This window comes from Choloepus didactylus, chromosome 6 (assembly GCF_015220235.1).
Source record: "Choloepus didactylus isolate mChoDid1 chromosome 6, mChoDid1.pri, whole genome shotgun sequence".
NCBI classification, from domain to species: domain Eukaryota; kingdom Metazoa; phylum Chordata; class Mammalia; order Pilosa; family Megalonychidae; genus Choloepus; species Choloepus didactylus.
Window position 1 is genome coordinate 150,195,007 of NC_051312.1, and position 26,031 is coordinate 150,221,037.

General features: G+C 40.2%; 1 protein-coding gene across 4 annotated transcripts in view; it reads left to right on the forward strand.

The window, feature by feature from the left end:
- Positions 1-4,952: 4,952 nt before the first annotated feature.
- APLP2 (amyloid beta precursor like protein 2) overlaps positions 4,953-26,031 on the forward strand; it is a 96,070-nt gene continuing 74,991 nt past the window's right edge. For 2 of the 4 annotated variants that reach the window (XM_037841959.1, XM_037841960.1), the window contains exon 1: positions 4,954-5,146. In XM_037841959.1, the coding sequence (XP_037697887.1) occupies positions 5,042-5,146 (105 nt within the window). In that variant the 5' untranslated portion in view covers positions 4,954-5,041. Of the gene's footprint in view, positions 5,147-26,031 lie in introns of all 4 variants that reach the window. The other 2 variants (XM_037841958.1, XM_037841961.1) reach the window with 2 other exon arrangements.

A 26,031-nucleotide genomic window follows, 5' to 3' on the forward strand; every position in this document is an offset into this window, starting at 1 on the left:
AGATTTACACCCCTGGGAGTCATGTTTCACATAGTGGGGGAGAGCAGCAAGTTCACCTGCCAAGTGGCCTTAGAGACAGAGGGCCATATCTGAGCAACAAAGAGGTTCTCTGGGGGAGACTCTTAGGCACAATTATAAGTAGGCTTAGCCTCTCCTTCTTGCAAGTAGTTTTAATCCCTATACAGAAATGACCATTAACCAAGTTCAATGATCTCTAGGTTCAGTGGTCATTTCCCTTTTTTTGTCTTCTCCTTCTTTTAAAATTTTATTGTAAAAAAATTATATATAACATAACAGTTGCCATTTTAACCACTTTTAAGAGTTCAATTCAGTGGCATTACTTACATTCACAATGTGCAGCCATTACCACTGTCAATTTCCAAAACTTTTTCATCATCGCTGGTCTTTTCTTAGATTTCATGCCTCTTGGCCTTTTCTAGCTTTTGACTCTGTGCTGTGATGATAAATACTGATTGAACAGAAAAATAATACATCCTCCTGGTTTTCTATCTACGTCTTCTCTTGTGGCTGTCCCACTGACTCTCTTGTGGATTTAACTAATAACCTTAGGGTAGGTAACTCTCTAGATTCTAATTCCAACTTCTCTCCATGCTTTTTTTCCAAACTAATTTCTATGCATTTCATTCCTATGCTGTAGATTCTGCTGGCACTTTATCATCCCCACCCTCTCCCGTCCCTGTAATTGCTTCATTTTCCATATTTCTTTCAATGGCATAATCATCACCATATTCTCCCAGGCACCAAATTTGGACATGAGATTCTTTTTACTCCTCTTCCCCCTTTCCTCCTCCACTCTTATGTACCGACTCCCTGGAGCCAATGACTGGCCAAGACCATAGAGTCTACCTTTGGCATCTGTCTCCTTCCCAATCCCACTGCATCTTTCTTAGTTCTGCCCATACTTCCCTCTCCACATCACGGTGGCTCGTCTCCTTGCTTGTGGTCTACAATCCATTCCTTATATAGCTGTCAAAGATTTTCCCCCTAAAATACAATTCTAATTATGCTCTTGGCCAAGGTTTGCTATGGCTCCCCAGTATCTTTTAAGAAAAGCTACCCACCATCCCACCTTGTTTAATCACTTACTACAAACCCTGTGCCCCAGTTCCGTGAAACATTCACATATTCTCTTACATGCCCCTTGTTTTCCAGTGCCATGCCCTTGCTCACACTGCTCCTTCCATTCTTCTCATCCTTCTCTTGGCACATCTCATACATCCTGTATGCACTCCCAGGAGAGCTCAGATACCATCTCTTCTCTGATCCTTGCTAGACGTCTGTATTAGCTATGGTTCTTGAGGGAAACAGAACCAACAAGAGTTATCTGTAAATACAAGATTTTATAAAATTGTCTCACACAACTGTGGGGATGTGTGAGTTCAAATTCTGTAGGGTAGGATGCACGAGTCCAAATTCTGTAGGGCAGGCAGCAAACTGGAAACTCTGATGAAGGTGTTTGATGAACTCCTCAGGTAATGCTTTGTGGGCTAGCCAAAGAAGAAGTGAAGGTTCTCTCTTTTTCTCCCTTAAAAGTCTTCAACTGATTCGATTAAATCCAGCTGATTGAATTCTCTCATTGTGGAAGACATGCCCTTCATTGATGTAATCATCACAGCTGCAGTCAATTTACTGATTTATTAAAACAGCCACAAATATCCTTGCAGTAAAGGTTAGGCCAGTGCTTGCTTGACCAGACACCTGGACACCATCACCTGGCCAAATTGACACATGAACCTAACCATCACAACTTCCTCAGGCAGCTGTAACCTCCTCTTCTGAACTCCCTAAAAAACTTAGCTTGTTCTCTTCTTTCACTCTTTATGACTGTCCACCTAGGACTATACACATAAATGTACATGTTTTATCCTCTGTATCAGATTGCAAAGCTCTTTAGTTATGCATCCATTCAGCAGATATTTTTTGAATGGCTTTTTAGTACAAACAGTGTGCTAGATTGTGAAGTCACAGAAATGAATGAAACATGTTTCCCCCTTAAGGGATGCTTGGTATAATTAAGGAAACAGTAAAGAAAATAAATGATTAATATTTAGTTTACAAATAACATGCTGGAGGTGCGTACAGAGTATTTTGGGAAGTACAGAGGAGGTGTATGTAATTCAGCCTCAGAGAAGAAGGGGGAGGGCAGAAAATTCCACACGTAAGGATGCTTGAGTCAAGTCTTAAATACTGAGTCATCCATGGATGAGGGGGAAAGACATTGTAAGTAAAAGGGGCGAGATAATTAAAGGATACCGTTTCCTTGAGACTGAAGTTATAACTGATTCATGTTTATTTCCTCTACCACAGTGATTCAAACACCTGTGTGTAGATCAGGACCTTCCATTGTTAATGGCTCACCATTCTGAATCATGTCTTAATTTAATGCTTTTACTGAGGAAACTAAAACTGGCCATTGTAAATTAGTTACTTCAATAAAACCGTTTTTTTTACTGGTCCATGATATTAAAGAATTGAGGTACTGCCGCTTTAGAGCCGAGGCCCTCCAAACTGCTAGAGGATCAGAACTCCCTGGAGAACTTTAAAGACATACACTGATTCTCTTATGACAACCTAGACTTAGTGACTGGACGTTGGAACTTAAGAATTTGCTTTTTTATAAAACTTACTTGATTCTGAAAAGCATTCTGATTTGGCAGCAATATCCCAGGCTGGTTTACTTTATCCTTAATGGTGCTTGCTAAAGAAGTGTCTGGTAAATGAATGGGTGCTGCTCGTGGAAGGATATATTCAGGAACATAATCCTTACTCTTTTTTATTACAAGAAAGAAATGCACATATCTTAAGTATGCATGGAACATAACTCTTTAAGGAGAGAGTCTAATTCTTAAAAAGGTAGAAGAAAGATGAGGTTATTTTGGGGTCTTTTGCTTTTGTGCCCAAAATTAAAACGGCACTCTTGAAATTTCTTGGTCACTGACATAAGCATATTTAGGAAAATAAATTATTGTTTGAGAACTGCAAGACTAGTCACGCTGCTACTGTTTAATAAAAAAGAGGGTAGCATTTTAAAGTCGAGAACACTGGTGAATGAGGCAATGAACCCTTATTAATTATCTTTCAGTGCCTGGAAAAAGCAAATAAAGGCCTCTCAGGACCTAACTAATATTAGATTGAAGACCCCCTAAATCATTTTCCTGTATTTCCTTGTCCCATGTCTTAATAGTAGAACTCATCAGCATGACTATCCAGATCACTGCTCAGAACTCTGATCTTTTCACTTGCTTTAGAGCTGTAGAAATTTAGGAATCACTGATACCAGATCCCTAATTTTGTGGATGAACAAAGAGTCCCCAGAGTGCAATATGATTTACCAGTGGCTCCACAATAGAGCCAGGACTTGTGCAATCACTGCATACTGTTTCCATAATACTTTCACATAAACTTGCCCTAGAAAATACGTTGCTTTAACTTCCCCATATCCCTTATATTTGAGACTCTTCATGCTTTTCACTGTTTTCACATACATTTGTGAATTCCACAAATTAGTCAAGTTGGAGAGGTTTTAATATTCCTCCTTGATAGAGAAGCAAAGAGAGTCCCAAGTGGTGAAGGGACTTGCCCATAGTTAGACAGCTAAATGGATGGCAGCTCCACAGCAGCACTCAGAATAACTGGGCTCCGGAAAAGCCAACAAGCATTTGTGAGCACCTCCACTGAGAGGGACCCCGCAGCACCACAATCGCAAGAAACCCATAGTGCAGTCGGTGGCAGAAGGGCGATGCAGAAATAAGTAGACGAGCAAGTGCCATAATGGGGGAAAACACTCTGGGGATGCAAAAGTGGAGGAAATTACATCCAATGGAGCGGAGGAAGAGTGAAATGTTTTCAACAGGTGAGGTGGATACTGGAGAGAAGGCACTGCAGGCATAGCAACAGTATTTAAAAGAGCTGGGTCATGGAAAAGGGAGGGGCGTCTTTGGGGAATCGGGCCGAGAGCCGGGCACGCCGCGCGGTTTGTGGAATAAGGCTGAGAAATCCAGGATTCTTCTCATTGCACCCCTCTGCTGGCTCTGTGGACACGTCTTTTCCTTTTTCATGCCAGTGTCCTCTGGGTCGAGATCCTGTTTTCTGTTTATTTAGCTGAACCCATAGGGACTGATCCAGGACTCCGCAGAGGGTCTCCCCAGGCGGGAGAGGCAGGGGTTTGCAGGTGACCTTAAACGGAAGAAGAAATAAAAAAAGCATTTTTTCCTAAAACACACGAGAAAGGGCACGTGGGTTTAAGGTCAGGTGGTCTTTGCACCAGTGGTCTCCATGGGAGGCAGCTGGCCCCGGCTTGAGTGGTCGCCAGACGAAGGTCAGGAGGGGCCCAGGACGGAGGTCAACGTGTGGGAACAAGGAGGGGGCGCAGCGGGCTGCGGGAAGGTGGGGGGGGGGTGCGCGTCTTGCGCGGGGCCGGGGGAGGGGCAGGTGCCTCGGGGGCGGGGGAGATGGGGGCTTCCTGTGAACAATCTGGACTCGGAGCAATTCATCCTGTTTTTAATAAAAACCATTTACAGAATCCAAAGAAGGCGGTACCCAAAGGGACCTGGAAAATACCCAGCAGGGGCCCCGGGAGCGGAGCGCGCCCCACACCATGGAGGGCGGTGGCGGTTCGGCGGAGCCTTCGCCTCTGCAAAGCCCCCGCTCCCGCGAGCAAACTGCACGCGCCCAGCAACCCCTCAAGCCTCTCGGGGCAGAGCGGCCGCCGGGGCGGGATCGGGCAGCAGCGAGGCGGGGCCGTGCGTCGGGGTGGGGACCGGGCCGAGCGGGGCGGGGGCGGCGCGTGTTCTGCTGACTCTTGATTCGGTGCGGCTTCAGCAAGGGCGGTGCCGTGGAGTTGCTGCGGGTCGGCATTGGGCGCCGCGGAAGGGGGCTGGGTCCCGTGACGTAAGTTCCGGTCGGTGTAAAACCCCCGGGGCGGCGGTGGCTGCGCTTCAGATGTTAGTGGGTCGTGGTGGTGGCGCTGTGGTCTGTGTGTGGGACTGTGGAGCCGAGCGCCAGAGCCACCGCGCGAGGGATGGCGGCGACCGAGACGGCGGCCGTCGCGACCACCGGCAGGCTCCTGTTGCTACTGCTGCTCGGGCTCGCAGCTCCCTCCGTGGCGCTGGCCGGCTATATCGAGGTAGGGCCGTCCGCCGCCTCCCGCGGCAGCGGGGCAGGGGCACAGGGAGACGGCGGCTAGGCGGGCTCCGGGCGTGCGGCTGTGGTGGGGAACGCGGGGGGCAGGGCCCTGGTGGGGGCCGCACGGAGGGGAGGTTCCGGCTCCCCCTCCCCGGGCCCGCGCCTGCTGCCGCCCGCTTGGCGCAGTGCTAGATGCTGGAGGTCGGCTGCCCGCGCCGCTGCAGAGGCCGAATGAAAGGCGACGGGGCGCTGGCGGGGGGCTCCCGGCAGGGGAGGGGCCGCCCCCGGGTCCGCTCCGCAGGCCGACTGGGGTCCTCGCGCAGCCCGGCTCGGACCGCGCCCTCCCCCGGGTGTGCTCTGTGGCCCCGCGCCTGGGATCTGCGGCCACAGCTCCAGACCTTTGTGCGAGCGGCGCGTCTTTCTCCTGGGGAGGGTAGGAGGTGGGTCAGGGGAGACCCCGAGCTTGTGGCCCTGCTTCTCCACCCCCTTCCCGCTGTACCCAAACCTCCGGCTGCAAGGACGGCGCGCGCCCCGGGTCTTGGGTTGGCCCCGGTGCTTTGGGGTTTTCCCTGGAAGCAGCGGCCCGGGCCGTCCTTGGCACGGTGGGCTTTGCTTTTTGGATGCCTGTTGCCCGGTTTTCGCCCTTTCCAAAGAAACCTTGGTGCCATGGGACGCTGACGGAGAACCGCTTGGGGGAAGCCGAGGGTGCGCTGCTGCGCCGTGCGCTGCCTCGTTCTGGCTCCGGCCCTTGGGGAGGAGTGTTTGAATAGGGCGGATAGCCCGAGTCTAAACCTTCTCTGGTGTCGTGTTGATGTGAGTAGGGAAGGTACCTCTTCGCTCGTGGTGAAAACTCGTTTTTTAATCGGACTTTTTTGGTGTCAGAATTCAGGTGGCTCTCGTGCCTTCGAGAACCTCCTTGCACGGTGAGGCTCTGTTAGGGGAATTGAATGGCAGTGGTGTTTTTTTTGGTAGTTCAGGTCCCTGAGGTGGGGCCCGGGTGGTCTCTGCAGTGGGGTCTGGTGGATTCCGCTTTAGGTAAACCTTTCCGTTGCGGAGGGAGCCGTGGGAACTTTATTTTTGCTTGCGTTCTCCAAATAGTGCTTGAGCTGTTGGACTGGAATGCGTGTTTCTGGTGTAGTTTATTTTTTATTCTTCCTCACGACTATTTTAAAAATGAGGATTGATATCCGTGCACTTGGCTGATTTCAGAGAGCCGTGAGACTGATTTGATTAAATAGACATTGGCGACTTATCTAATAAAAACCCCAGATTAGAGGATGTCGGCTTCTACAGGATGTTTAAAATATTTCCACGGATAAAATAGATGTAATCAGCAAGAAAAGCCCTTCTTGATGGAATAACTTGTTTGGATTCGCTCCGTTTTATGACTCTTCAGGGAAGTTAAGTTTTAAATAGAAATAGTAAATGTTTATGTGCACATGCTTATACATTAGGATGTATTTTAGTCTGCTCAGAATGGTTGGATTTCTATCTGTGATCTCCAGTATGATGTAGTGTGAAGACGAAGCTACATCAGTGGGATGGGAGGGAAAGGAAAAACAGGATTTTATATGGGAGGTGGGGTTAGCTCTTGGGGCAGTGTTTCAGAAACCATTGTTTAACGCCCTTTCACCTTATTTCCCAGAGATATGAGCAAGTCAGGCGTTAGTGAATTCACAATGCAGAGTTAGTCGATTTTAAAGAGTATCTTCCTTTCATTGAAGTAGAATGTTAACTCATGTGTATCTGCAGAGGAAGAAAAAAATATCAGAATTGTTGTGGATTATACTTAATTGTCAGCCACAACATTGTTCAGTTGAATTGTCTGGCTAAACAGTAAGTGGGAATTAAACGTTTCCCAAAATGGTTTTCAAATGTTGTTTTGTGGTGCCTCCTGTTCTTTGGAACCATATTTTTTGCCCTTACTTACTCAGTTGTCTTTCAAGTGGTCTTAAAACAAGCTGCCTTTCCTTTTTATCAAGCTGGCAGAATTTTGTTCACATGTGTATGACTTGATTTTATTTATCTGCTGTCAGGCAAAGCACTGCCTAAATGAGAGTGGCCTTGACTTAAATGAGAATGACCTAAATCAGGATCTTTGGGAAGGGCCCCATTGAGATTAGCCAAAGGGACTCGAGCCAAGACCCTGATGAAGTTGCTTGGCATGGAATTGCTGATTGGACAATCTTGAGTGTTGTTTTGGTGTTAACCACATTAATCTCTTACACCTGGGTAAAAAAACCAACCACCAAAAAACAAAAACCAATTGGGTCACTCCTTCTTAAATGCAAGACAAGTTCTGTAGTACGCCTGCTCCCATTTGGGAATCTCAGGACTGTATTTGGTGCTGAAACCCTGCACCGATGCAGTGGACAATCCTGAAAGCCTGAACTGAGTTCATTCTGCCACATTTTAAAGTAAGTGGGCCAGTTGATAGACAACTTCCAGGAAACGCAAATTAAACCCAAATTAAAGTATGACCACCGAGGCAGAGGCTGGAGTACGCTTTGGTGCTGCTATTTCCCAATGTTAGTGTAGGGTATGTCTAATTATGATTTGGGGATATACCTTGGTGATCCTCTGATGGAAATATCAGCTGTTATTTTATCACAACTGTGTTAAAAGTCTTTTTGATGAATATGGTAAACTAAATTTCATCCGTCAGTTCCTCCTTTTGTAGAGGGAATTTGTCTTATTATCTAAAGGTGGGCTGGCCAGTACTGTAGCCACCAAGCTTGAAAGGTGGCTAGTGTGACTGAGGAAATGAATTTTTAATTTTATTTAATTTTCATGTAATTTTAAACTTAAAACTGATACTCAACTGGATGATTGGAAAACTTAACTATGTGTGGAACAATTTAGTTATGTCATTCTATTTTTTTTAACTGTATATTTTATGAAATCTAGATGCAGATCAAGTATTTCCCATGAAAATTTAGTGTTCAAATGGGGATGTAACTGAGGGTTACAAAGATTTTGAAAACTTAGCAGGAAAAAAATTAAAAAAAATTCTCAATAAATTTTATATTAATTACATCAAAATGATAATATTTTGGAAATATTGGGTTAAATAAAGTATATTAAAATTCATTTCACCTGTTTGTTTTCACTTTAATGTGGCTGTTAGCACACTTAATAATAAATACGTGGATGGTGCTGATTTAAAGTCTTCACAAATTTTTTTTTAGCATGATTTTTGACGTATGTTGCTGTCTTGCTACTCTTTTCCCCAATAAAGTCTTATTTTAAGGTAGTCCCGCATGATCTTAAGTGTTTTTATTAGGACAACTTTAGATGTTATTTTCTTCAATTCAAAATCTGTAAGAATTTTACAAACGACTCTTATATTCTTTACTCAGATTCACCACTTAACTTTTTCCCTGTCTAGCATTTATTTTATTATTCATTCTATTATTATTATTGTATTTCTTGCTGAACTGAGAGTAAGTTTCATGCATCATGCCTCTTTATCCCTGAAAGTGTTAGTGTGTTTCCTAAGAACCAAGGAGATTCTCTTACATAACCATAGTACAGTTATCAACTTAAGGAAGTTTAACAGCGATACAGTCCTTTGATCTGATCTACTGTCTGTATTCCAGTTTGTCGATTGATGCAATAATGTATAGCAATTGAAAATATTATTTTTAAAACTAAAGAGCTTTTGAATTCTTGGCTGTAATAGGCAGTTATTTAATTTTTCCAAATATAAAAATCAGGTTTTTAACTCATCTGATATTTTTTTCTTTACAATATTTTTTATTGTAATAAGATATACAATACAATATTTCCTGTTTAAGGAATGTGTACAATTCAGTAATATTTAATTATGTTCACCATATTGTGCCATGATCATCACGATCCATTTCGAAAACTTTCGTGGTGAAAAAAAATGTTTTGTCCATTAAGTAATAAATCCCCATTCTCCTTCCTCCCTCAGAAGTCCCTGGCAACCTGTTCTCTGTTTTTTGTCTCTATTAATTTGCTGTTTCTAGGTATTTCTTCCAAGCAAAATCATACTGTATTTGTCTTTCATGTGTGGTTTATTTTACTCAACATGATGTCTTCAAGGATCATCCATGTTGTTGCATGTATCAGAGCTCCATTCTTTTCTTATGGCTGAATAATAGTCCATTTTATGGATATACCACATTTTGTTTACCCATTCATCTGCTGATGGGCACTTGGGTTGCTTCCCCCTTTTGGGGGAATACTGTTATGGACACTGATGTAAAATGTTCAATTGCCTGCTTTCAATTCTTCTGGGTATGTACTTAGAAGTAGAATTGTTGGATCATATGATAATTCTATATTTTAGGACCCACCAAACTTTTTCCCTGTGACTGCACCATTTTACATTCCCAACAGCAATGTGAGAAGGTTCTTATTTCTTTCATCCTTGTCAACACTTGTTATTTCTTTTAAAAACACTTGCTGTTTTTTTAATAGCCATCCTAGTGGGTGTGAAGTGATGTCTCATTGTGATTTTGATTTGCATTTCTCATAATGATGTTGAGCATCTTTTCATGTGCTTATTGGCCATTTGTATATTTTCTTTGGAGAGATGTCTATTCAAGTACTTTCCCATATTTTAATTGGGTTGTCTTTTTGTTGTTGAATAGTAGCAATTCTTTATATATTATAGCTATTTAACCCTTATCAGATACATGGTACCCAAATATTTTCTCCCATTCTGTAAATTGTCTCTTCACTTTCTGGAATAATGTCCTCTGATTCACAAAAGTTTAAATTTGTGTGAAGTCCAGTTTATCTATTTTTTTTTCTTTTGTTGCTCATGCTTTTGGTATCATATCTAAGAATCCATTGCCTACTACAGGGTCGTGAAGATTTTCCCGTGTTTTCTTCTAAGAGTTTTATGGTTTTAGCTCTTATTAGACAATTTCTCTTGATTTCCCATGATATGAAATATGGGGCTTTTGTACTCTTTATATTTCTACCTGGCAGCCTTTGCCCACTGGACAGTTTTTTTTTTTTAATTCATTTTATTGAGATATAGTCACATACCATGCAGTCATACAAAACTAAGCGTACATTCAGTTGTTCACAGTACCATTACATAGTTGTGCATTCATCATCAGAATCAATCCCTGACACCTTCATTACCACACACACAAAAATAACAAGGATAAAAATTAAAGTGAAAAAGAGCAATTAAAGTAAAAACACTGGGTGCCTTTGTTTGTTTTCCTTCCCCCATTTTTCTACTCATCCATCCATAAACTAGACAAAGGGGAGTGTGGTCTATATGGCTTTCCCAATCCCATTGTCACCCCTCATAAGCTACATTTTTATACAGTCGTCTTCAACATTCATGGGTTCCAGGTTGCAGTTTGACAGTTCCAGGTATTTACTGCTAGCTATTCCAATTCACTAGAACCTAAAAAGGGTTGTCTGTATTGTGCATAAGAGTCTGTATTGTGACCTCTCGGCTCCTTTTGGAATCTCTCTGTCACTGTAGCTTATTTCATTTCCTTTCACACACCCCCCTTTTGGTCAAGAAGATGTTCTCCATCCCAGGATGCTGGGTCTACATTCCTCCCCGGGAGTCATATTCCATGTTGGACAATTACTTTTACATTATATGTAGGTATATATGCTTACACACTTTTCTTTAACTATAATTAAATTCCATACTTGCTTCTTGAGGTTCTTTTGAAAATGGAAAACAAAACTATGCAGGAAAAACGCATAGTGTATTGGGATCCATGGAGGGAGGTACAGTACTACGTCACTAAGTTTGTTCTGCTTGTAGGAGTAATGTTGAAACTGGGATAGAGATGTAGTGCAATGTAATGATGATTTTTAAAAAATAATTTAGTTGTATTATATGCATTCAGTTTTCACTAGGAATTTTTAAAAATCTGAGATGCAGAATAATTGTTTATGACACTTGTCATCTTACTTTTAATAAAATGAAATACATCATTCTGTTAAAATGAGCTAGACAGTCTAAACCTTTTAGACTTTAGGTAGTACAGTTAGAGGGGAATGTTTGATTCAATAAAATGTGTTAGTAAAAACAGATTTTAATCTAAATTTTCATAGTGAAAAATTATGAATCTGGATTCACTGTACTTCATAATACTATCATTTAAACAAGATCAACCTAGAGGAAAAAAAGTTCCAGACTCAGGAAAAAACTTAATTAAAAAATTTGTAAAATTTTTACAGTTCAGGAAAAACACTTTGGTTCCATATAAGTTAGTTCATTTAACAAAACTTTTAAATTTGTTTCTTGATTCTCTTACATATAAAATTACTATATAAGGAGACAAACCTGATATTGTTTTTTTTTTTTTTTTTTTTTTTTAATCATCATTTTATTGAGATATATTCACATACCACGCAGTCATACAAAACAAATTGTAGTTTCGATTGTTTACAGTACCATTACATAGTTGTACATTCATCACCTAAATCAATCCCTGACACCTTCATTAGCACACACACAAAAATAACAAGAATAATAATTAGAGTGAAAAAGAGCAATTGAAGTAAAAAAGAACACTGGGTACCTTTGTCTGTTTGTTTCCTTCCCCTACTTTTCTACACATCCATCCATAAACTAGACAAAGTGGTGTTTGGTCCTTATGGCTTTCCCAATCCCATTGTCACCCCTCATAAGCTACATTTTTATACAACTGTCTTCGAGATTCATGGGTTCTGGGTTGTAGTTTGATAGTTTCAGGTATCCACCACCAGCTACCCCAATTCTTTAGAACCTAAAAAGGGTTGTCTAAAGTGTGCATAAGAGTGCCCACCAGAGTGACCTCTCGGCTCCTTTTGGAATCTCTCTGCCACTGAAGCTTATTTCATTTCCTTTCACATCCCCCTTTTGGTCAAGAAGATGTTCTCCGTCCCACGGTGCCAGGTCTACATTCCTCCCTGGGAGTCATATTCCACGTTGCCAGGGAGATTCACTTCCCTGGGTGTCTGATCCCACGTAGGGGGGAGGGCAGTGATTTCACCTTTCAAGTTGGCTTAGCCAGAGGGAGAGGGCCACATCTGAGCAACAAAGAGGCATTCAGGAGGAGACTCTTAGGCACAAATACAGGGAGGCCTAGCCTCTCCTTTGCAGCAACCGTCTTCCCAAGGGTAAAACTTATGGTAGAGGGCTCAACCCATCAAACCACCAGTCCCCCATGTCTGTGGTCATGTTAGCAACCATGGAGGTGGGGTAGGCGAATACCCCTGCATTCTCCACAGGCTCCTCAAGGGGGCACTACATCTTTTTTTTTTTTTTTTTTTTTTTTTTTAACTTTCCCTTCTTTTTTCAAATCACCTGTATGAAAAAAAAAGTTAAAAAGAAAACAAACATACAATAAAAGAGCATTTCAAAGAGACCATAGCAAGGGAGTAAGAAAAAGACAACTAACCTAAGATAACTGCTTAACTTCCAACATGTTCCTACTTTACCCCAAGAAAGTTACATAATATAGCAACATTTCAGTGAACTTGTTCCTACTACAACCATCAGAAATTAACAGACAATAGTCATTTCTGGGCATCCCCAGAACGTTAAATAGCTTATCTGTTCTTCCTGGATTATTGTTCCCCCTTCCTTAATTGCTCTCTACTGCTAGTTCCCCTACATTCTACATTATAAACCATTTGTTTTACATTTTTCAAAGTTCACATTAGTGGTAGCATATAATATTTCTCTTTTTGTGCCTGGCTTATTTCGCTCAGCATTATGTCTTCAAGGTTCATCCATGTTGTCATATGTTTCACCAGATCGTTCCTTCTTACTGCCGCGTAGTATTCCATCGTGTGTATATACCACATTTTATTTATCCACTCATCTGTTGAAGGACATTTGGGTTGTTTCCATCTCTTGGCAATTGTGAATAATGCTGCTATGAACATTGGCGTGCAGATATCTGTTCGTGTCACTGCTTTCCGATCTTCCGGGTATATACCGAGGAGTGCAATCGCTGGATCGAATGGTAGCTCTATATCTAGTTTTCTAAGGAACTGCCAGACTGACTTCCAGAGTGGCTGAACCATTATACAGTCCCACCAACAATGAATAAGAGTTCCAATTTCTCCACATCCCCTCCAGCATTTGTAGTTTCCTGTTTGTTTAATGGCAGCCATTCTAACCGGTGTTAGATGGTATCTCATTGTGGTCTTAATTTGCATCTCTCTAATAGCTAGTGAAGCTGAACATTTTTTCATGTGTTTCTTGGTCATTTGTATTTCCTCTTCAGAGAACTGTCTTTTCATATCTTTTGCCCATTTTATAATTGGGCTGTCTGTACTATTGTCATTGAGTTGTAGGATTTCTTTGTATATGCAAGATATCAGTCTTTTGTCAGATACATGGTTTCCAAAAATTTTTTCCCATTGAGTTGGCTGCCTCTTTACCTTTTTGAGAAATTCCTTTGAGGTGCAGAAACTTCTAAGCTTGAGGAGTTCCCATTTATCTATTTTCTCTTTTGTTGCTTGTGCTTTGGGTGTAAAGTCTAGGAAGTGGCCTCCTAATACAAGGTCTTGAAGATGTTTTCCTACATTATCTTCTAGGAGTTTTATGGTACTTTCTTTTATATTGAGATCTTTGGTCCATTTTGAGTTAATTTTTGTGTAGGGGGTGAGGTAGGGGTCCTCTTTCATTCTTTTGGTTATGGATATCCAACTCTCCCAGCCCCATTTGTTGAAAAGACCATTATGGCTCAGTTCGGTGACTTTGGGGGCCTTATCAAAGATCAGTCGGCCATAGATCTGAGGGTCTATCTCTGAATTCTCAATTCGATTCCATTGATCTATATGTCTATCTTTGTGCCAGTACCATGCTGTCTTGGCAACTGTGGCTTTATAATAAGCTTCAAAGTCAGGGAGTGTAAGTCCTCCCACTTCGTTTTTCTTTTTTAGAGTGTCTTTAGCAATTCGAGGCATCTTCCCTTTCCAAATAAATTTGATAACTAGCTTTTCCAAGTCTGCAAAGTAGGTTGTTGGAATTTTGATTGGGATTGCATTGAATCTGTAGATGAGTTTGGGTAGAATTGACATCTTAATGACATTTAGCCTTCCTATCCATGAACATGGAATATTTTTCCATCTTTTAAGGTCCCCTTCTATTTCTTTTAGTAGAGTTATGTAGTTTTCTTTGTATAGGTCTTTTACATCTTTGGTTAAGTTGATTCCTAGGTACTTGATTTTTTTAGTTGCTATTGAAAATGGTATCTTTTTCTTGAGTGTCTCTTCAGTTTGTTCATTTCTAGCATATAGAAACATTACTGACTTATGTGCATTAATCTTGTATCCCGCTACTTTGCTAAATTTGTTTATTAGCTCTAGTAGGTGTATCGTTGATTTCTCAGGGTTTTCTAGATATAAGATCATATCATCTGCAAACAATGACAGTTTTACTTCTTCTTTTCCAATTTGGATGCCTTTTATTTCTTTGTCTTGCCGGATTGCCCTGGCTAGCACTTCCAGCACAATGTTGAATAACAGTGGTGACAGCGGGCATCCTTGTCTTGTTCCTGATCTTAGAGGGAGGGCTTTCAGTCTCTCACCATTGAGTACTATGCTGGCTGTGGGTTTTTCATATATGCTCTTTATCATGTTGAGGAAGTTTCCTTCAATTCCTACCTTTTGAAGTGTTTTTATCAAAAAGGGATGTTGGATTTTGTCAAATGCTTTTTCAGCATCTATTGAGATGATCAATTGATTTTTTCCTTTCGAGTTTTTAATGTGTTGTAATACATTGATTGTTTTTCTGATGTTGAACCATCCTTGCATGCCTGGAATGAACCCCACTTGGTCATGGTGTATGATTTTTTTAATGTGTCTTTGGATTCGATTTGCAAGTATTTTGTTGAGGATTTTTGCATCTATATTCATTAGGGAGATTGGCCGGTAGTTTTCCTTTTTTGTAGCATCTTTGCTTGGTTTTGGTATTAGATTGATGTTAGCTTCATAAAATGAGTTAGGTAGTGTTCCATTTTTTTCAATGTTTTGAAAGAGTTTGAGTAAGATTGGTGTCAGTTCTTTCTGGAAAGTTTGGTAGAATTCCCCTGTGAAGCCATCTGGCCCTGGGCATTTATTTGTGGGAAGATTTTTGATGACTGATTGGATCTCTTTGCTTGTGATGGGTTGGTTGAGGTCTTCTATTTCTTCTCTGGTCAGTCTAGGTTGTTCATATGTTTCCAGGAAATTGTCCATTTCTTCTACATTATCCAGTTTGTTGCCATACAGTTGTTCATAATATCCTCTTATAATTTTTTTAATTTCTTCAGGATCTGCAGTTATGTCACCTTTTTCATTCATTATTTTGTTTATATGGGTCTTCTCTCTTTTTGATTTTGTCAGTCTAGCTAGGGGCTTGTCAATCTTGTTGATCTTCTCAAAGAACCAACTTTTGGTGATATTTATCCTTTCTATTGTTTTTTTGTTCTCTATGTCATTTATTTCTGCTTTAATCCTTGTTATTTCTTTTCTTCTACTTGGTTTAGGATTGGTTTGCTGTTCATTTTCTAGCTTCTTCAGTTGATCCATTAGTTCTTTGATTTTGGCTCTTTCTTCCTTTTTAATATATGCGTTTAGTGCTATAAATTTCCCCCTTAGCACTGCTTTTGCTGCATCCCATAGGTTTTGGTATGTTGTGTTCTCATTTTCATTCGTCTCTATATATTTAGCAATTTCTCTTGCTATTTCTTCTTTAACCCACTGATTGTTTAGGAGTGTGTTGTTTAACCTCCAGGTATTTGTGAATTTTCTAAGTCTCTGATGGTTATTGACTTCTAATTGTATTCCATTGTGGTCAGAGAATGTGCTTTGAATAATTTCAATCTTTTTAAATTTACAGAGGCTTGTTTTATGTCCCAGCATATGATCTATTCTGGAGAAAGTTCCGTGAGCACTAGAAAAGTATGTGTATCCGGGTGATTTGGGATGTAATGTCCTGTAGATGTCTGTTAAATCTAATTCATTTATCAGATTGTTTAGGTTTTCAATTTCCTTATTGGTCTTCTGTCTGGTTGATCTATCTATAGGAGAGAGTGATGTGTTGAAGTCTCCCACAATTATTGTGGAAACATCAATTGCTTCCTTTAGTTTTGCCAATGTTTCTCTCATGTATTTTGTGGCACCTTGATTGGGTGCATAGACATTTACGATTGTTATTTCTTCTTGCTGAATTGCCCCTTTTATTAGTATGTAGTGGCCTTCTTTGTCTCTCAAAACATCCCTGCATTTGAAGTCTATTTTATCTGAGATTAATATTGCTACACCTGCTTTCTTTTGGCTGTAGCTTGCATGAAATATTTTTTTCCATCCTTTCACTTTCAATTTCTTTGTGTCCCTGTGTCTAAGATGAGTCTCTTGTATGCAACATATTGATGGTTCATTTTTTTTGATCCATTCTGCAAATCTATATCTTTTAATTGGGGAGTTTAATCCATTTACATTCAACGTTAAAACCGTGAAGGCATTTCTTGAATCGGCCATCTTATCCTTTGGATTATGTTTGCCATATTTTTCCCTCTCTCTATTAATATCCTTTATTGTACCCATACCGAATCTCTTTAGTACTGAACCTTTCTCCAAGTCTCTCTGTCCTGTCTTTGTTTCTCTGTCTGTAGGGCTCCCTTTAGTATCTCCAGTAGGGCAGGTCTCTTGTTAGCAAATTCTCTCAGCATTTCTTTGTCTGTGAAAAATTTAAGCTCTCCCTCAAATTTGAAGGAGAGCTTTGCTGGATAAAGTATTCTTGGCTGGAAATTCCTCTCTCTCAGAATTTTAAATATATCGTGCCATTGCCTTCTCGCCTCCATGGTGGCTGCTGAGTAGTCACTACTTAGTCTTATGCTGTTTCCTTTGTATGTGGTGAATTGCTTTTCTCTTGCTGCTTTCAGAACTTGCTCCTTCTCTTCTATGTTTGACAGTGTGATCAGTATATGTCTCGGAGTGGGTTTTTTTGGATTTATTCTATTTGGAGTTCGCTGAGCATTTATGATTTGTGTATTTATGTTGTTTAGAAGATTTGGGAAGTTTTCCCCAACAATTTCTTTGAATACTCTTCCTAGACCTTTACCCTTTTCTTCCCCTTCTGGGACACCAATGAGTCTTATATTCGGACGCTTCATATTATCTATCATATCCCTGAGGTCCATTTCGAGTTTTTCAATTTTTTTTCCCCATTCTTTCTTTTATGCTTTCATTTTCCATTCTGTCATCTTCCAGGTCACTGATTCGTTGTTCAACTTCCTCTAGTCTTGTACTATGAGTGTCCAGAATCTTTTTAATTTGGTCAACAGTTTCTTTAATTTCCATAAGATCATCCATTTTTTTATTTAGTCTTGCAATGTCTTCTTTATGCTCTTCTAGGGTCTTCTTGATTTCCTTCATATCCCGTACTAGGGTCTCATTGTTCATCTTTAGTTCTTTGAGTAGCTGCTCTAGGTGTGTCTCTTCTGGTCTTTTGATTTGGGTGCTTGGGCTTGGGTTATCCATATCGTCTGGTTTTTTCATATGCTTTATAATTTTCTGTTGTTTTTGGCCTCGTGGCATTTGCTGTCCTTGATAGGGTTCTTTTAGGGTTTGTAGACCAGTTGAAGTCCTTATCTCTAATTTATCAGATCTACAGCTTCGTGGAGTACACTTTCTCTAACTAACCAGCAGGTGGCGTCCACGAGCCACCTGTTCTCCACAAGCCAGATCTCCCCTGCTTAGCCTTTTTGGTGAGTGGGGGAGTGAGTCTTGTGGGGCCCAATTGGTGTCCCAAGCTTGCGTGTGTAGTTGGTGTTGCCTGCCCTGTATGTGGGGCGTGTTTCTGGGCAGTCGGGGAGGGGGGGTGGCCCTAACAATCAAATCTCCCTGATGATCCTAGAGTTTTAAAGCTACTGCAATAGTCTAATCCTTCAGTTCAGTCCTGCCACAGTTTGTCTCTGCCACTGACCCACAAGTCTTTGGTATTGGCGTATGGCTCCTGAGACTTGCAAGTGGGCCCCTCTTCCAGGCTGTGCACCCCGGGTCCTCTGTTGAGGGATGACTGTGCTATGTCACAGGTGAGTGCCGTCCCCCCAGGGCAGTTCTGGGCTGCTGGGCTGTGTTGGGAGGCTCCCAGTCTGCTCAAATGATGGCTGAATGGGGCTCTGTTAATTCACACTGCTCCCCCTTCCCAGCTCTGGGACATTCAGCTGAGGTTGCAGGGAAGGCTAATGTCCACGCCCAGTTTTGTGGTGTGTGCCTGTTATTTGAAGCACTTCCGTCACACTGGGTTGTCTGGGGCAGCTCTGGGCTATGGGGCTGGCGATGGGCAGGAGTGTTTCCTGTCCACCAGGATGGTGGCTGTGAGCGGACACCCCCCTTTTCTTGGGAAGTTGTGTTGTTTAGTGAATTTTCTCAGCCACTGGATTATTGCCTTTTGTCTCAGAGCTCTCTTATTTCTGCTCTTGACTTGACGTGCCCAAATTTCAATTCTTTGAAGCTTTCTGTATTGAGCTTCTTAGAGTAATTGTTTTAGAAAAAGCAAAAAGGATTTAAAAAAAAAAAAAAAAAAAAAAAAAAAAAAAAAAAAAAAAAACGGCCCTCCTCAGAGATCTAATGGGTTATTGAAATGCTAATAGACAAAGCAACCAGGGCCATTAAGGGAAGGTGCCCTGGGCAGAGAGATCAGCCTTGCTTCGGGATTTGCATATGCGCCTCAAGGCCTGATCTCCGCCCTTCCCCTTTCTGTGTTCACCAGAACTCCAAAAATCCTCTGCTTTTACTTTGGAGCTTCTCGTGTTGTTTTCCTTCTATGCCCGTCTCCTCTCTGCTGGGCTGGCTGCTCTCAGAGTCTCTGGTGTCTGGCCTCAGTCTATCTATGGTTGGAGTTTGAATCAGTAGAATGAGTTTCCGTTGAGAGCAGCCACTGCAATTCTCCCTTCTCCTTCCTGGAGCTGACAGCCCCTCCTCCCCCGGGACTGAGCCTGGCAGGGAGGGGCGCGGGTCCCCTGGCCGCAAAAACTTACAGATTTCGCTGATCTCAGCAGTTCCACGTTTTCATGAGTGTTGTATGAAGTATGCCCAAAGACAGATTGCTCTGTGGTGTCCAGTCCACGCAGTTCCTGGCTTTTTACCTACTTTCCTGGAGGAGTAACTAAAACATACAGCTCACCAGTCTGCCATCTTGCCCCGCCTCTCGGCCATTTTCTTTTAATCCATCCCTGTGGGTGCAGACCTCTTGTGCGATATTGTTTTGACTTCGAAAAAACTTCAAAACTTTTTAAGACTTTTTATTCAATTATATTATTCACCCTTACCACATTCCTGGGCTTTTGAATTTTCTTTTTAAAATAGCAGAAGAAAAAATATATAGATAGTATGTATGTGATGTAAAAATAAAAAAATACAGATAATCAGAAATGAAAAGTAACCTGAAATCACATTTCCAGGGAAACCTCACTGTAAACATTTTGGTGTATGTCCCTCCAGAAATATTACATATGTAAATTTTAAAAAAATGACCCATATTGCAAATTGAAGCTGGTACCTAACAATGATTGTTTCAGGTTACCCTAAAATGAATTACTGAGAGAAAATTTAAGTTTTCTATGTGACAAAAAGTAGGGAAATCTTTGTTCAAAGATTGTAGTTTCTGTGGAGGGACACTCGAGAGAATTCTAAATTGGCTATAATTCAATTTTCGTGAGTTGTTTTTTAGTGAGATAAACTGGGTTACCTTGACATTTAATTAAATTTAGTGTAGTGTACTTTGATTTATGGCCTAAAACGGAAAGTGAGCCATGTAGGCACATTCAAATAGGAATGCCTTTTATCCATTCTCTTGGTTCCGGTGCTTTATGCAAAATATAACTAATGCTTATTTTTGCTAAGAGAATTTTTCTTACACAAGCATCATGAAGTCTTTTTAAACATCACTGTAATCTATCATTTTTAAAATACGAAGATTGGAAAAGCAGCTGACTTTGTTATTCATCCATCCTACTAATATTTACTGAAGTGCTGTTAGGAGGTCTTGTGCTAGATGCTGAACTGTACAGTGGTAAAAACAAATGCAGATAGTGCCTTTTACTTTGCAAAATGCATTTGCTTGCGATTTCAAAACCCCTCCCCCAGGGATTCTCATTGAATACATCTGGGATGCTCTTTTTCCAAAAGCTCCCCTGGTGATTCTAATGTGCAAGTAGAGAAAAACAAAACTAGCACACAAACAAACAAAAAACCACCAACAAAACCCTTTTGAGTTCATTGTCTTATGTAAGTCCCCAGATAGCCCCGTGAAGTAGGTATTATCCCCACCTAAAAAGTGAGTCATTGAAGGTCAAGATTGCTTTAATTCTAAGTCTAGTGCTCATTCTTTTCTCTGTATCAAGGTGTTTTCAAATGCTTCCCTTTTCACTCTCCCTATCTTTCCCGCTTCCAAAAATCTAATGTGAATTTATTTTTAAAGAACTAATTTCACAGAAGTTAACATGTATTATGATCCAGTCAGCATGTACCAGTGGTTCTCTTTGAAGCTGGAGTTAAGGGACTTTGCCTTTTTACATATCCCATTGATTTTTTTTTTTCCCAACTCTGTGCTTTTTTTTTTTTAAGATGTGTGAATTTTTAAAATAAGCTTGTTTCATCTTTGTTTTCTGACAAAGTTTTGAGAAAAGAATATATGCAGAGCACAGTAAATATGGCCCCCTGTTGGGGGGGAGGTTCTTATAAAAATCAGGGTATGGTATTATTTGGGAGAAAAAAGGGTTTGTGCGCCAGATTTCCAATCAGTGGTTGATCAATGTGACTGGATGAGATTGTGGTCCAGGAAGGAGGTCCATCAGGTTTTGGAGTGGGCGCCTGGGGGACAGCTGACCCAGAAGCTCTTGGGTCCTCTCTGCACCACCACCCTCAGGCCAGCGCCTCTCACTGTTGGTGGGATGGCAGCTGCAGTTCCAGAGGATGGTCCAGGCATGTTAGCATCAGGGAGGAACAGACTGTCTCTTCCTCCATGTCTCCTTTTCAGAGTGAAGCACCTTTTCCCAAAGCCCACTGCATAAGACCCCTCGAGACCTTGCACAGAATTCTACTTTGGTGCCTCGAGAGGCTCAGACTTCTCAGGTCCTGCTTTCTGGAGCAGGAGGCTAGGAGGAGGCGGGCGCCGGCTTGAATCAAGTGGGGATCAGTTGGAGAAAGGAGCTGCAGATGTTGGGTGGACATCTGAGAAGTCATGGATCTGGGCTGGCAGGAAAGAGACAGAAGTCATCTGTCGTTGCCTGGATTATCTGGGGGTTAAAAGTTAACCTGTGAAGTGAAGTCTTAGGAGGGATCTCTCCCACAAAGCGTTTGGAATGGTGAAGAATATGAAAAATGTGACCTGAAACATGGATGATCTATAGGGGAGGTATTTAGCTTAGAAAGAAGAAAATATGGAATTTGGAGGTGGTGGTAGTGGTGATGTTGGTGCTGGTGAACGTAACTGTTTTCAAATATTTCATACTTTGTCTCTGGAAGGCTAAATGTATGCCTTCCCAGGCCGAAGGCAGGATATTTATTTGAAGAGACGTTAGGACCCTCTTGTTTTACCTCCTTTAATTATGAATATTTCAAACATAGTAAAGTGAATAAAACTACAGGTACTCATATATCCACCACCCAGTTTTGTTAAATCTGAACATTTACTGTATTTGCTTTATTAGGAACAGATACAGTGATATCATCTTAAGAGCCTGAGCAAGCTCCTTTAACAATCCAGAGTGATGAAAGGGGTCTTCTAGACAGGAAAATAGGCACGGAGATGCTAAGCTCCCAAAGCAGGGTTTAGCATGAGTTACTTCTGGAAAGGAAGCTTAAAGGGTTGGGGGAAAAGTTCAAATGAGGCCTTTATCTGTACTCTGATTTCTGTATCAGTGTTTGGGGACAAATGCTTGGGGAGTAAAACTATAAAGAAAAGCAAGAAGGGATTACTGTAAAAGGTACTAGTTACCTTTCGGGGGTGGTGGTGGGAGGAGGGAGTGCTGAATGTTCTCCTTCTTGACCTTGGGTGTTGGCTTCAGGAAAATACACTGAGTTATACATTTTTGTTTCGTTTTGTTTTGTGTAGTTTTAAATCTTAAGCTCAAAAATACCCTTCTTATGTGGTGAAGGGCAGGCAGCAACAGTGCCTTGGGGATGTCTTGACTTTCAGTTCGAGCACCTTAGCATCCTTACCTTCTTAAATCATCACAACATGCTCAAACAATAACTCTGCATTTTGAGTCTATAGATCAATTTGGTGAAATTGACATTTTTATAAAATTGAGTATTTCAAACCATGAACATGATATATACCTTTATTTATTTAGGTCCTGATTACCATCAGTGTTTAGCTTTCTGCATAGAGAGCTTCTGCATCTTTTGTTAATTTATTGGTATTCAGATTTTTAATATTATTGTAAAGGGCATCTTAAATTTTTTTTGTTGTTGCCTTTGTAGAAATGTGTTGATTTTTGCAAATTGACCTTGTATCTGGCAACCCTGCTAAACTTGTGTACTATCTCTAATAATTTATCTGTAATTTCTTTTGAAATTTTCTGAGTATAGTCTGTGAATCATGACAGTTTTACTAATTTCCTTCCAATCCTTGTATCTTTTATGTCCTTCTCTTTATTGCACTGGCTAGGACTCCAGTAAAATGTTCAGTAGAAGTGGTGATAGCTGGTATTGTCTAACCCCTGATCTCAGAGGGAAAGTGTACATTCACCATTTATGTATGCTATTTGTTGTAGGATTTTGTAGATCCATATCCTTTTTCTCTTTCTTCCATGTTTGCTAAGGATTCTTGTCATCCATGGATGTTGATTTTTTTTCTGTTTTTTCCCCCAACTATTAAGATGATCATATGAATCTTCTCCTTTTTCTAATGATGTGAAGGATTTTGATTTTTTTTTTTAAATGTGTAACCAAGATTGTATTCCTGAAATGAACCAAACTTGGTTGTGAGGTGTCCGTGCGTGTGTGTGTGTGTGTGTGTTTAAGTATTTTCTGGATTTGGTTCACTAACAGTTTTATCAGAATTTTTATCTCTGTGCTCAAAAGTGGGTTTGACATGCAACTTTTTTTTTTTTTTTGTAATATACTAGTCAGGTTTTGGTTTCAAAATTGCTGGCTTCATAAAAAGAGTTGAAGATCATCACCTCTTTTTCTCTTCTTGGGAATATTTTACTTAAAGTTGGCATTTTGTTAAATGTTTGGAAAATGGGAAGATTTACCAATGAAGCCATCTGTAGTGTTTATAGACCTACCAGATCTTACTTCCTATTCAAAGTTCCATGTATCTTGGTGTTTGAGTAACTCTGACTTCAGTTATTTTTGACTTACTTTTTTAAAATCAATATTGCTAGGTTTCAAAAAGAGAATAAACGCTCACATGATTGTGGAGGAGAAAAGAATTTATTCACCATCTTGCAAGAACTGGCGCACAACCAAAAACATGGGAGGCGCCCAAACAATAGAATTCAGCAATATTTATGCCCTAAGCCTAACACGCAGGTCCCTCCCCTGTTTCTTCATTGGCTGGGTACTCCAGAGGTTACAGCCTATCTGAGAGAGCTAACTAGCCTGCCTGTGGGATTTTAAAATTATACAGCCTATCCTAGAGAGCTAACTAGTTTAAATTTCCCACTGAGAATTCCCACCTTTGATTATACCTTACATTCCAGTGACCCCTGTTATTGCTTGTTTTCACCCATAAGGAGCTGGCGCCAACTCTAGGCTTATGTCAGGGGCCCTTTCTTCCCTTTAACTGCGGAGTCAGTTTGAGCCAGTCTTGTCTAGTTTGCATTTTCACTGTTCCACATTGCCTTTATGTGAAAGCTAAACGTAACCCTTTCTTACAAATAGTCTTTATAAATAATCAGTTTGGGACTTTGTTGATCCTCTATTGTATGTTCTCAGTTTTATCGCTTTACACTCTTAATTTCCTCTTTCTGCTTTCCTTGGGTATAATTTGTTCTTTTTGTAATAAATTTGAGGAGTAATAATTTGCCGAACGCAGTTTTTGTAAACTTTCTTTTTTTCTAATAAATGAATTTAAAACAATACATTTTCCTTCAACAGTGCTTTAGCTGTAGTTCACAAATTTTGATAATACATCATTCAAAAAAAATTTCCATTGTGATTTTGCTTTTGATCCTTGGGTTATATTACTTAAATTCCAAATATATGGAGGTTTTCTAGTTTTTTTTTTTTTGTTATTTATTTCTAGCTTTATGGCGTCAGAAATTTACTCTATATGCATTGAAATTTATTGAGAGTTGCTTTATGGCCCAGTATATGGTAAATTTTTCACTGTGTGCATGAAAAGAATATGTATTCTGTAGCTGTTTCCAATGTTTTATGTATGTTCTGACCATGCTGTTTTCATGTTGTTCAGATCCTTATCTTCAATGAATTTTTAAATTTCTTTTTCATTAGTTATTGAGAAAGGTATGTTAAACTCTCCCATTGCGATGTTATGTTATTAGGTGCATACAAATTTAGAATTATTTTTTCCTGGAGGAATGAGCCTCTCATAGTTATAAAATTTCCTTCTTCAATAATGTTTTTTTGCCTTTATCATTGTTTTATCTAATTTCCATCTTTATGTTTTAGGGGTGTTTTTACTGGACTGTCCTCTGATTGGGATATTGAGTCCAATTACATTTAATGTGACTATTAATATATTTGGGTTTTCATCTACTTTCTTATTTAGTGCTTTTTGTTTATTCTGTCTGTGTTTCTTTTTATTCTGACTTAACTTCTTTGGAATTGGTTGTTATTCTATTCCTTCTTTCTCTTATTGCTTTAGAACATATATATATATAAATATATATATATATATATATATATATATATATAAATATATATATATATATTTTAAATCTCTTTAGTGGTTACTCTAGAAATGTCAGTATCTTTCACTTATCACTGTCTTATATTAGTTGGTACTTTTACCTTCTTCTTGGAGAAGACAAGGACCATAGAACATCCTAACTCCATTTATCCCCATCTCAACCTGTATGCCACTGCTGTTGTGTATGTTAATTTCATATACTTTTTAATCCCTAGAAGATTAAGACACATTAAATCAGGACCCCTTGAGAGGGCTCTTAAAAGCTCCTCACATAATTCGAATTTGTAGTCTAATTGAGAACTTCTGCTTTAGATTTACCACATATTTATTTATTTATTTATTTTTTTAATTCTTCATAAGTTTTACACTTCTTACCTTTCTGCTGGCATAATTTTTCTTTCACAAAAACATCCTTTAGGATCTTTCTTAAGGGTAGGTCTGCTGGTGACACATTCTTTCAGCAAAAGTTTTTAATTTGGGGTTGTTCCCATTTAGCTTTTTTTTTCTTTTGTTGCTTGTGCCTTTGGGTGTAAAGTCACATAAACCATTGCCTAACACAAGGTCCTGAAGATACTTCCCTACATTTTCTTCTAGGAGTTCCATAGACCTGGTTCTTATATTTAGGTCTTTGATCCATTTTGAGTTAGTTTTTTGTCATGGTATGAGATAGGGGTCATCTTTCATTCTTTTGCATGTGGATATCCAATTCTACCAGCACCATATGTTGAAGAGATTTTTCTGCCACAGTTGAGTGGACTTGGCAGTCCTGTCAAAAATCAATTGGCCGTAGATGTGAGAGTCTATTTCTGAACTTGCAATTTGATTCCGTTGGTCAGTATATTTATCCTTGTGTAAGTACCATGCTGTTTTGACCACTGTAGCTTTCTAATATGTTTTAAAGTCAGGAAGTATGAGTCCTCCAACTTTGTTCTTCTTTTTCAAATGATTTTGGCCATTTGGAGTCCCTTACTCTTCCAAATAAAGTTGATAATTCGCTTTTCGAAAATTTCTGTAAAATAAGATGTTGGAATTTTGATTGGGATTGTGATGAATGTGTGAATCATTTT